This window comes from Taudactylus pleione, unplaced genomic scaffold, assembly GCF_031769625.1.
Source record: "Taudactylus pleione unplaced genomic scaffold, aTauple2 ptg000201l, whole genome shotgun sequence".
Lineage (NCBI taxonomy): Eukaryota > Metazoa > Chordata > Amphibia > Anura > Myobatrachidae > Taudactylus > Taudactylus pleione.
In genome coordinates this window covers 14,328,238-14,341,611 of record NW_028284603.1, presented here as the reverse complement: position 1 = coordinate 14,341,611, position 13,374 = coordinate 14,328,238, and the positions used below count along the sequence as shown (strand labels likewise).

Below are 13,374 nucleotides of genomic sequence, written 5' to 3'. Positions count from 1 at the left end.
TTTTTGTCCCAAGTGCTGGTGCAACTGATCTGAGTGGTAATTCTCTTCCATTTCCATGGGCTGGTAATAAAGTGAATTAGAGTCCTGTAGTCTCCAGTATAGTAAAGACTTCCTTATTAATCCATACTAGGTCACCCTGGGCATATCGCACAGCATAATAGCATCTTTATCCTGGTGTCCCACTGCAATGAATCATTGGTTTCACTTTGCTGTGACCTGAATGAGAGAGGCAAATTATGCTATCAGTATCTTGTGGGATGAAGAAAAGACTATCCTAATTACCCCTAACTTTAACCCTGCACCTAATGTAACATTAGCATAAGTCTTGAATGCAAGGAAAGTTATACTGTGTGCCTATAGGGCATAGATTCTTTCCTGTTCTTGTACAAGCCTCTTGAGATGGGATCCGGTTTATATCCTGACAGTCTGGTTACCGGCGCTTAGAATGCCGGCCCCAATATCCTGACACCTGTCAGATTACCAGCGCTGGCATTCCTACGGTAAGTACTGGGGTTAAGGGGAGGGTTAGGGTAAGGTACTAGGGAGATGGTTAGGGTTTGGCACTAAAGGGGGGAGGGTTAGGTTTAGGGTGTGGGGAAGGGGAGGTTAGGTTTAGGCACAAGGGGGAAAGTTAGGTTCAGGCACTGAGGAGAGTGGGGGTAGGGTTAGGTTACTGACCAACAAGTGTCCGTATCCTAACCCTGTTAGGATGCCGGTGTCGGGATTCTGATTCCGTACCCAACCCCCTGAGATAATCTCTTCGTTAATTGCAATTTATTTTTATTTTCATTCATCCTTGAGCCCGTTTGCTCACTGATGTCTTAATATGGGTACACACTATACGATCCGGCGTATGATATATTGTTCCATCGCGGATCGGAATGATATATAGAACAATCCGTACTATATATCATTCCGATCCGATCTTTAGTTTGTGATGGTCGTTCATTTCATAGTCACATCTGCTGTTCTGCACAGCAGATGGGACGATGCAATGAATGACGCCATGCTGCTACGTGCAGCATGTAGTGATATATCGCGCTGGCGTACACTGGATTGTGCACTGTGTACAGCGAGTGTGATGTATCATTACATTGCGTTGTTCTGTTGCTGGTTATACACATCGTATAGTGTGTACCCAGCTTTACATCAGCATGAATGCCTCGCAGGCCTCCTGCTGTGTGGGCTGTAGAAAACCTGCCCAGGAGAGAGCAGCAAGTGCTGCAGAACATGCACTTCCCTACATAGGAGCTGGTGCAGAACACATGCCTGTTTGCGTTACATATATTGATTTTTTGCATTGCACATGTTCAGGAACCAGGTGTACGCAAGTGCGGGTGATGCAGAGCTTTCAGATTCATTTCCCCATACAACTGAAGGAGCGTTACTGGGCTGTAATGGGACGTTATCACGTAGGCAAAGTTCATAGATGGTTTGCAATTTATACAGAGTTGGACCGAAGCGTAAATGCACCTGTTTCTAGGTGTATCATTAGCACCAAGCATAGACTAATGCAAGTGCACCCTGCTGATGGCGATATAGGCCCTCATTCAGAGCCGTACGCTCTGAGCAATAATTATGGAGCGTCCTCCTGGACGCTCGTATAGCTGTGGGTCACCACCCACAGCCTATACGAGCGTGCAGTTTGATGGGCGCGATGGTCTTGACCATCGCGACCATCGCCACTGCGAGCCGGAGCCTGCGGTTGAGTTTTTCAACCGCAAGGCCCGGAGTGATTTTGGCTCTATCAGAGCCAAAATCACTCCCGCTGACATCACTAGTGATGTCAGTGGGCCGGCTTCTGACGGTAGGCGTTCCCTTGGGAACGCCCCCGTCAGGGAGGCACGCCCCCGGCACGCCCACCAAAGGGGGCGTGCTGTCAATCAACATCAACAGCACGCTCCCTTTGATCAGACACAACGAGCGAAGGAAAGTCCTTCGCTCGTCGCGTCTGGCGCATGCGCACGACGGAGCTCCCTCCGTCGTGCGCATGCGCAGTGCACAACATCGACCCACTTGCGAGCGGACAGCCGCTTGCGAGTGGGTCTGAATCAGGCCCATAGACTGTTATCCAACTAAGTTTACAGACAAGGAGCAGGTTATCCAGAAAGATGCCTTCAGCTCTGCACACGGGCAAATATATACATTTTAGTTGTGTGCACAATGCAGAAGCAATTGCGGTTGATTTGAGTTGAGCAATGCATCAGGCATTTGGTGCACAAGTTTTCCCATATTCCATGCTGGAGCACTGGTGTGTTCATTACTGACTGACACACTTTAACCACTAGCCTGGCCTTTGCAACCACACCGGGCTGTGCTTTATCTGACATGGTTGCAAACAATGCGACCAGCCAGAAACATACTCTGGGCGACTGATGGAAGATAATATTCCAGCAGCCGGCAATTGCAGAGGGACCTTCCGGCCCCCCTCTGCATCCCTGCACCCTCCCCCCTAGTGTCTGCCGTGCTGTCGATCACTGCACTCCACACCCGGCGGCTGCAGAGAGGAGCAGCTACCAGGGGAATATAAATCCAGCAGTCCTTAGCCCCTAGTGCAGTGGTTCTCAAACTCTGTCCTCGGGACCCCACACAGTTCACTTTTTCCAGGTCACCTAGCAGGCGCACAGGTGTATTTGTTACTCACTGACACAATTTGGGGTCCTGAGGACCCAGTTTGAGAACCTGTGCCCTAGTGTATACGTGGCGGCTGCCACTGGGGAAATGCAAAGTCGCGTTGAATGATATGTTAAAAGTCAATATTAATGTTGTGCTTCAACAAAAAAAAAATAAAAAAAAAAAATATATATATATATCTCCATGTCTCCATGTGTCAGATCGCATACACCTGCAATTGAGATCAGTAGGTACCAGGTCAATTTATCCAATATCTGCAGCACAAGTTATCCAACAAAGGTAAAACCTGAGGAGACCAGCACACCACCATTTAGTTTGATATCCAAAAGGGTATTATTTAATGGAGCAGCTAGATAATCATCTTCATATAAAAAGCCATCATGATAATGAAGGCATAATACTCATCCCTGTAGTGTGGGCGAGTAATGTCAGCATGTAAGGGCAGCAAATGGCCATCCCGACGGCCTGTTTCGGTAGAACACCTTCATCAAGGGTCAGTCTGTGGCAGGTTTTACCTTTGCTGGATAACTTGTGGTGCAGAATATATATATATATATATATATATATATATATATATATATATATGTCAGGTGCATAAATAGTGGGACATTGACAGAATTTTCAGATTTTGGCCTCTATTCACCACCACAATGGCTTTGAAATGAAACAAACAAGATGTGCTTTAACTGCAGACTTTCAGATTTAATTTGAGGGTAATTACATCCAAATCAGGTGAACGGTGTAGGAATTACAATGGTTTCTATATGTGCCTACCACTTTTTAAGGGGCCAACAGTAATGGGACAAACTAAACAATCCTAAATCTAACTTTTACTTTTTAATACTTTGTTGCAAATCCTTTGCAGGCAATTACAGCCTGAAGTCTGGAACGCATAGACATCACCAGACGCTGGGTTTCATCCCTGGTGATGCTCTGCCAGGCCTTTACTGCAAATGTCTTCAGTTCCTGCTTGTTCTTGGGGCATTTTCCCTTCAGTTTTGTCTTCATCAAGTGAAATGCATGCTCAATCGGAATCAGGTCAGGGGATTGACTTGACCATTGCACAACATTCCACTTTTTAGCCTTAAAAAACTCTTTGGTTGCTTTTGCAGTATGCTTCGGGTCATTGTCCATCTTCACTGTGAAGCGCCGTTCAATGAGTTCTGAAGCATTTGACTGAATATGAGCATATAATATTGCCCGAAACACTTCAGAATTCATTCTGCTGCTTTTGTCAGCAGTCACATCATCAATAAATACAAGGGAAACCAGTTCCATTGGCAGCCATACATGCCCACGCCATGACACTACCACACCACCATGCTTCACTGATGAGGTGGTATGTTTTGGATCATGAGCAGTTCCTTTCCTTCTCCATACTCTTCTCTTCCCATCACTCTGGTACATGTTTCTTTGTCTCATCTGTCCATAGGATGTTGTTCCAGAACTGTGATGGCTTTTGTAGATGTTGTTTGGCAAACTCTAATCTGGTCTTCCTGTTTTTGAGGCTCACCAATGGTTTACATCTTGTGGTGAACCCTCTATATTCACTCTTGTGAAGTCTTCTCTTGATTGTTGACTTTGACACATATACACCTACCTCCTGGAGAGTGTTCTTGATTTGGCCAACTGTTGTGAAGGGGTTTTTCTTCACCAGGGAAATAATTCTTCTGTCATCCACCACAGTTGTTTTCCGTGGTCTTTTGGTGTTGCTGAGCTCTCCGGTGCGTTCTTTCTTTTTAACAATGTTCCAAACAGTTGATTTGGCCACACCTAATGTTTTTGCTATCTCTCTGATGGGTTTGTTTTGATTTTTCAGCCTAATGATGGCTTGCTTCACTGACAGCTCTTTGGATCTCATATTGAGAGTCGACAGCAACTGATTCCAAATGCAAATGTCACACCTAGAATCAACTCCAGACCTTTTACCTGCTTAATTGATAATGAAGTAACGAGGGAATAGCCCACACATGTCCATGAAATAGCTTTTGAGTTGATAGTCCCATTACTTTTGGCCCCTTAAAAAGTGGGAGGCACATATAGAAACCATTGTAATTCCTACACCGTTCACCTGATTTGGATGTAATTACCCTCAAATTAAATCTGAAAGTCTGCAGTTAAAGCACATCTTGCTTGTTTCATTTCAAAGCCATTGTGGTGGTGAATAGAGGCCAAAATATGAAAATTCTGTCAATGTCCCACTATTTATGCACCTGACTGTATATATGTATATATATATATAATATTTAATTTTCAACAGGCACTCTGTTCCTGAACTTATCTATGGCGTAATGTCCTGGGCCAAAATGTATATTCCATAAGATAAGTTTTGTTTTAAAGTCCCTTTTGAGTGCCTTCTTTTCTAAATACCACATATTTATGTATACTGTACATAATACAGATATAGACGAGAATACCGGCACTCACTGCACTCGGTCATATAACATGGTAATGTAATCCTGTAGGGGTGCCTGCTGAAATACCTGATTCTCACCGGAACATGCACTAGCAGCGGTACTCCTCTCTTGAATAAACATGCTTTAGGCAAATATATATTTATTTATTTTTTATAAAATTGCGTTGGATAAATTATAAATAGATGTTCTTGACCTAATTAGACATAAAAAGAACCCTGACAATTTCTGATTAGTTTTGGGGAAAATATTAGCCAGTTAAGTGGTTAAAGATCTACAGCTAGTAGTAATTATTTTACTTGTGAATTTGGTAGCATCCTGTAAAACATGTATTGTTAGGGTTCCCTGTGGATTGGAGATGGGAAACAGTGCAATATGTAGTAAAACAAAAAACATTGTAATAGGACCTTCGAATCCTACTGCTTTAAGGTGTTTTGGGCTTTTTTATCTTGATAACATGGTTTCTGTGAACTCATTTTTGAAACTGTTCCGTTCATCAGGACTTTAACAGCAGCACAGATTACTTCCGACTAGGCATGTACAGTATGTATACATAAAGTGTTTGTGAGATTGTTGCCAGATGATATGATCTCCAGTGTATGTTTTTACGTTGGGTCAGCTGAGCATGAGCTATTCTCTCTCTTTTCAGGAAGATTATGATCGCTTGAGACCGTTGTCTTATCCCATGACCGACGTTTTCTTGATCTGTTTCTCAGTGGTAAATCCGGCCTCGTTTCAGAATGTGAAGGAGGAATGGGTCCCTGAGCTGAAGGAGTATGCCCCAAATGTACCTTTCTTACTGGTGGGCACCCAGGTATATAGATACACATTTTTTATTTAACTTTTATATTTAATTTTATGTACAAAGTGTCGTATAAATAAGGTGAACAGTAATTAACATTCAGGCAATCTTTTCAGTGATTGTCTGCCTTCAGATGATTTAAATGTACTGGATTGTGCATGCCCTCCAGCCATGCATTAAATTAATTAAGTTTTTTCATTTTCACTGTCCTTACAGTAGTCTTCATTCTAGTACCCTGCACATGTCCCAACCGGTGCAGTTCCTCTTTTCTGCCTGGGGTGTCGCTCTTTGCTCTGGTGCTTCTAGCAAACAGTGGTCTGTATCTCAGCAGTTTGTTGCATTAGCTGTGTGTGCTGGAAGCAGCAGAGCAGAGAGTGACACCCCAGGCAGGAAAGAGGAACTGCACGGTTTGTAATAGTTGCAGGGTGCTAGAATGAACACTACTTACAGGATATTACAGGGAACCTTTCAGGTGTAGAAAATGTCTGATAACTGAGAACTGTAGCCCAAATGAAACAGCAAATGCACGAGGGTGATTCAAAAATGACCTGCACTGCAGTTATATTAAAACTTCTGTTGGCCACACTGTCTTATCAACGCAGGTGTGAACGTGTTACGTTATTTAATTTGTAACTGCAGTGCAAGAAAACATGGCTGCCCCACTTGTGATATGCACAACAGAAGCGCAGCATGCAGTGATTTGTTTCCTGTGTGTCTGGTGCCGATATTTATTGAAGACTTATGGAGAAAGTGTTTTGTCACGAAGAAGTATGTATGAATGGATAGAGAAGTTCAAAGAAGGTCACACAAGTGTCAGCCATGAAGAAGGAGCCGGATGCCTGTCCACGACTGATAAGAACATTGACCGTGCACGTGAACGGGTCTGTTGGATAGACTAGTGTAGAACAGATGAACAGCGCTGACCACAGAAATCCTATAAACAATATTTAATTACATATATAAAAATATAAATAACAGCATAAAACAAAGGCTCTAAGACAAAGCACACTGTGAATTCACAGCTGATATATATTAATAACAGCACCAGTGAAATTGTTATGGCATAGCACCCTTCAATAACCAATAGGATTCTTTCTGTGGGTACAGATAACACAGTATTTAAACACCCAGTCCGGCAGACAAAAATGATCAGCCAATAAAAAATGAATATGATTAGAATAATGACTGGTATTACCCACACCAGAATAAACCATGAGATAATGTCATGAACAAGGACTATTGATCTATGCCCAACTAAATAGTGTCATGGATGACAATGACCGGACTCCGTTGGTGCTTGGACCGGTATTTCAGTCACTTTCCTAAATGGATAGCTGTCCTACAATTCCCCTTGGCTTATAAGCCTACCACGTTTGATGATACTGAGTCTCTGGCAGTGCACGGCTCTTACTGAAAGTTCAATGTGAGTACTCACGTGGCACACCGCTGTGCTGGCAATGGGGACATAAACGACCGGTCGTATTGCCAGACTGCTCGTAGTACTCTCACGCTACCTCTGTAACTGTGCCCTCCTATTGTGGTACTGTGCACCGGGTCTGATTCCACACTCGCCGTGTGTATACCTCCACACTTCCACACGGGGCTGGCAACAACCAGCTGATGTCCGAACACGTGACTCGGCACGTGACTGTGCGTCACTCGGACGGGGAAGCCCAATGTCCCGAGGATCAGGCTGACAGGGTAGGAGAGTGTAAGCAGATCTTCTTTCCAACACATCACTGGTGCATATGAAAAAGGGGGGGGTGTCTTGACGCGTTTCTCAGCCGTATAGGACAAGCTGTTTCCTCAGAAGTAACACTCCCCATCTTAGACCATCAATTTAAGCTTAATTAATCAGATCCCAATTTATTCCACTCTTGAGACATGACAGGGTTATTATTAACCCCTTATTAACTCTTCCATATACGATGGTCATTACAACATGTTTGAATCTTCTAATTTATACACATGAAGTAAGTGACATCACCATGGCAGAACATATTAAACAGATAAATAAAAACAAAAAAACATATATAAAAAACATTACTCAATACTCAAATCACATATTATATTTGTTTGTTAGAGTCCAACCTCTCATCACACATTATAATAACCCATAAATATGGGGAGAGAGAGGACTCATATAATTATATTCAGAAAGCACATCTCAAGGCTTTCCCTTTTAAAATACATAAATATATCACCCCAATAAGCACATGAATATAATCCATTTATGAATACACAAATGAAATACAATAAAAATAAATGGATTTTTTAAGTATCTATAGAACCAGTTCTCTCTTGATAGGTACCATCTAGTGTATCAGAACAGACGAACAAAGGAACAGGGCAGAAGAGAACATCATATCTCATGACACTAGGTCATTTCATTATTCTGGCTGAATATTAAATAAACATCATAAGATAAGACCAGGATTCCTATGTCTAGGGGTATAAAATGATAATCATGACAGGGGAAAAGACAAAAGAAACGCAATATCCCACATGACACAAGGTTATTTAATTATTCTGACTGAATATTCAGTGGACACCACAGAATACATTCCAGGATTCCCATATCTAAGAGTATAGCGTAATACTACTAATAATGTACAGCTTCACCCTTCCAATTAGCATAGCGCTAATCTCTCAAATAATTAATATACTCAATATAATAGAATAAGAGATAAATCCCTACAACACACATTCTTTCATTGTTGCTCTGACATTGACACTCTATATACCTATGAAAAAGAATGGGGGTAGGGGTGGGGGGGAATAGATAGACTAGTGACAGTGGATTGTGTTGCAAATCATTTGCAAATCAGCCATGGCTCTGCCTATGCAATAAACCATGATAGACTTTGGTTTCGAAAGGTTTGTGCGAGATGGGTACCGAAACAACTCGCGGTAGAGCACAAACAGAAGCGTTTGGACATCTGCAAACAAAATTTGGACCGATACTCTAAGGAAGATGAAAGTTTCTTAAAAAGAATCATTACTGGTGAAGAGACATGGATTCATCACTATGGCCTGAGAGTAAACAGCAGAGTATGGAATGGAAACATCCTCAATCGCCAACCAAGAAAAAGTTCAAAAGTCAACCATAAGCTGGAAAATTGATGCTTACAGTTTTCTGGGATCCTCAAGGGCCAGTATTGGAACATTATCGGGAAAAAGGTTCAACAATCAACAGTGCTTGTTACAGTGAGATGCTCACTGAAGAGCTGAAGCCTAAAATTCAAACAAAACGTGGAGGACTGCTATCCAAGGGTGTTGTGTCCTTGCATGACAATGCATGTCCTCACATCGCTGTTCATTCTGTCGACACTCTCCAAAAACTTTAAAGCATCCTCCCTATAGTCCGAATCTTGCCCCATCGGACTATCACCTGTTTGGTCCCCTGAAAGAAGCCCTAAGAGAGATAGGGTAGCACTCTTACCACGCAGCTACTCCCTTGCAGAGTGAACCTAGACAGGCAGGAGTAGCTGACTCTTATGGTTCCACAGCCCCCTCTCCCTCAGCAGCCCCCACCTAAACCTCATATACACTCTGGGCTTTGACAATATTTTATTGTAGGAAACCTGATAATGTAAGGTGCTACAAATGACCCTCTTAGCAGCCAGTGGGACTGTGCACTGCTCTACGACCATGGCCATCTAGGGTGAGAGCAGATGTTACGTCCATGAAGCTTTGTCTTCAAAGGCTAGGTGTCACCTGGTCACTTGTTCTGATTAGCTTATGCAATCCAGTTTTGACATACTACCCATTCATAGTAAGCAGCCATTTCTGAACTATGGGCCTGATTCAGAGCCGCTCGTTCGCTATGAGCGATGTTCGCACAACTGCGCATGCGTATGGTCTTAATGCACATGCGCAAACCAGTCATTGCGGTCGGAAATCGTGCGCTCGCAAAACAGCGAGGGGCTGCTAATTTGATTGACAGAATGTACCGTTTGTGCGTGGTAACGGGAAGGTGCTTAAAAACGGGGGAGTGGAGATCCGAACGCAGGCGTGCCTAACGGTAAAAAGGGCGTTTAATGGGAGTGCATAATTAGTAAAGGAGCGTCATCGACCACGTCACTTGGTTGTCTTTTAGCCTGAACTGCTCACAGTGATAGCGGTAGGAAAAACCTACCACAAGCACTGCGAGCAGTTCAGATTCCTTTTCGATGTACCCCATTAATCTAATAAATAGCGGAGATGATGTATGATGCGAACGGCAAAGGGGCGTCTTTACAAAATAGCGAGCGCATTTTTCCTTCGCTCGCTCAGACATAGAGGCGTCAACAAACCGCAATGAGCGAGCGCTCAATTTAAATAGCTGGCCCCTTTTTTGGAACGACCGTCCGCAAATAACGTCCAGCTCTGAATCAGGCTCTAAGGGCCTGATTCAGACCCACTCGCGAGCGGCTGTCCGCTCGCAAGTGGGTCGATGTTATGGACTGAGCATGCGCACGACGGAGGGAGCTCCGTCGTGTGCATGCGCCAGACGCGACGAGCGAAGGAAAGTCCTTCGCTCGTTGTGTCCGATCAAAGGGGGCGTGCTGTCAATGTTGATTGACAGCATGCCCCCTTTGGTGGGCGTGCCGGGGGCGTGCCTCCCTGACGGGGGCGTTCCCACGGGAACGCCTCCCGTCAGAAGCCGGCCCACTGACATCACTAGTGATGTCAGTGGGAGTGATTTTGGCTCTGATAGAGCCAAAATCACTCCGGAGCTTGCGGTTGAAAACCTCAACCGCAGGCTCCGGCTCGCAAATTCGATGGTCGCGATGGTCTCGACCATCGCGGCCATCACAATGCACGCTCGTATAGCCTGTGGGTGGTGACCCACAGCTATACGAGCGTCCAGGAGGACGCTCCATGAAAATGGAGCCCGGCCCTCATTCAGAGCGTGCGCTCTGCTCAGAGCGTACGGCTCTGAATGAGGGCCTATATACTTTAGGGGAATTATAATACACACACTTTGTCCTTGGCACACAAAATACATACAGTCATGACACGTGGCTTTGATGAATCGCCGTAACCCATGGCGATGGTCACAATGAGGGAATACGAAAGCTTGTTGACAGATGGACAAAGTGTATTAAAAAGCAGGGAGATTATGTCGAAAAATAATGGATTTGTCTTTTCTGAAAGTTGATTAAAATAAATTCTATAGCCAGAGTGCGGATAATTTTTGACTCACCCTCGTATGTGTAAAATATCAGTTTTGTCAGATTGTGGGCATTTTTTTTACTGCAATATCGTGTACTGTATTTCAGGTTTAGTTGTGTTTTTAAAGTCAATGAAATAAAGTAAAAAGAAGTATTTCTAATTATATTTTCTTAAACTTATGCAGTATTCTCCCCAAAAGTTCCCTAATGCTGGGTGGCACCATGATGCTGCCAGTGTGTGGGTGTTGGGGGGTGGAGTGCTGGGATCGCTGAGGGGTGAGGGGGGTTGCGGACCGAACCCCATCACGGCAGCGAGCAACAGCCCATCCATCCCACCCACTACCCGGATCCAGGCAGGAGAGAGGGAGGCTGCGAGTCCGCATTGCCTGCAGCCCACCTTCTGTACAAGGTGGGTTAAGCTCATTGAGCACCCCAGCTGCCCTCACCACCCCCCAGTGGCCGGCGCCAACGCACTCTGCAAGCTGGGTTGTCTCCAGGCGGTGTAAGAAAAGTGCTGGTTGAGCGCCCATCAAAAAGGCCCTGGGGAGAACAAATACAATGATTACTGCGCTTGGTATTGATATTTGATAACCAATATAGGAAAAATAAATATGAAACTGTTTGCTCTCAGTAGGTTTTAAATAGAAAATACAATTTAATGGTTTAATTGTTAAAACATGGACAAATAGTTAAGATGTGATATAAAAACAATGACTATACATATACAGGTTGAGTCTCCCATATCCAAAATGCTTGGGACCAGGGGTATTTTGGATAACGGAATATTCTGTATTTTGGAATAATTGCATATCATAATGAAATATCTTGGGAATGGGACCCCAATCTACACACAGAATGCATTTATGTGTTATATACAGCTTATACACACAGCCTGCAGCTCATTTTATACAATATTTTCAATAATTTTGTGGCTCAAGCAAAGTTTGTGTACATACATGAAATAAATTTATGTTTCATTTACAACCTATACACACAGCCTGAAGGTAATTTTATACCATATTTTTAATCATTTGTGCCTTAGACAAAGTTTGTGTACATTGAACCATCAAAAATCAAAGGTTTTATTATCTCAGTCATGCTAAAAATATTCCGTATTTCGGAATATTCCGTATTTCGGAATATTTGGATATGGGAGACTCAACCTGTACAGCAGCACATAACAATTTCACATGCATATATGACTGGATCCTAGCAGCTTGAGATTAGATATAGAATGTCTATTTGTTCAATTTGGATTACAAGCCACGTGAATAGGTTACTTTGTTCCTATGTAACATTCCACAATTGAAAAGTATCAATTCAGTAAAGCATAAGTCAGTTCAAGATCCTCACTTTATAATGCAGGCATGCCGGTTGTTTAATACACAGCCGTCAATTGTGATTGATAGACTCTGGCGTCCCAGTGTTACGGAGTGTTAGCCAGAAAGCTTCTAATAATAATTTGACTTCAGTGTTTGATAGCTGGTATCTTATTGTACACAATTGTATCGCAGTGAACGGATCACTGTAGTTGGCGAGGCCACGCCGAGGTCCGTTCTGGCTCTTTCTCCTTACCCCACAGGGAGCCGCGGCTGGAAGTGGGAGTGAGTCTTAGAGCAGAGTGCGGCGGTTGTTAGCGGTCTCTTTCCTGGCTGCTCAACAAGTGGATCTAGATAATTCACAGCGTATGCCAAAGCAGTGGCAGGAACCACTGATGTCGCAGCAGAAGGTGGTACGTCAGTGATACAGCGAGAGGCCGAACGGGAGAGCCTGAAACTGATAGTGAGACTCCTGAATTTCAAACCTGGGAAATGTCTGGATGTGGTGCCCAGATGGAGCCACAGGTCCCTTAACACTCTATCACAATTGCGCTGGCTCGGCGAAATAGACTACCACACAGCTGGTCTCCCCCTGCTTCCAGCAATAAATTATAATTATAATGTAACCTGAGCAATCTAATAGCCTCTTCAAAGACTTGGTTCTTGAGCATATATGAAAATAGACTAATAAAGGAACAGCTTATTTACAAAAGAAAGTACAATGCTTAGTTACAGAAATGGTATAGATAAAAAGGCTTACAGATTACATACGTGTTGCAATTTCAAAATAAATAAGAGAAACTTAAACAGAATTACACGCATCTTACTCTGGGTTGGGGGACAGAAGAAAATGCAGGTACAAACTTCAGCTCAGAATTGACCCCCCCAAAGTCTGACACAGAACAAAAGACTCCCATACTTTTTGTTACCTGTTCCCCCTGCCAAAGTGCGGTCATGACCAAGTCCCTGATGACTGGCTGATCAGTTAATTATACAGGATTCTTACCATAACTGCCCACATATCTTTTAAACTAAGTATAAATAACTGT

The 13,374-nt window shown here is 43.5% G+C and overlaps 1 protein-coding gene across 1 annotated transcript in view; it reads left to right on the top strand.

The window, feature by feature from the left end:
- The window catches only part of RHOQ (ras homolog family member Q), a 59,145-nt gene that overhangs the window by 30,717 nt on the left and 15,054 nt on the right, over positions 1 to 13,374 (top strand). Inside the window, exon 3 of the mRNA XM_088477265.1 lies at positions 5,698 to 5,862. Within this exon, the coding sequence (XP_088333391.1) occupies positions 5,698 to 5,862 (165 nt within the window). The remainder of the gene's footprint in view (positions 1 to 5,697; positions 5,863 to 13,374) is intronic.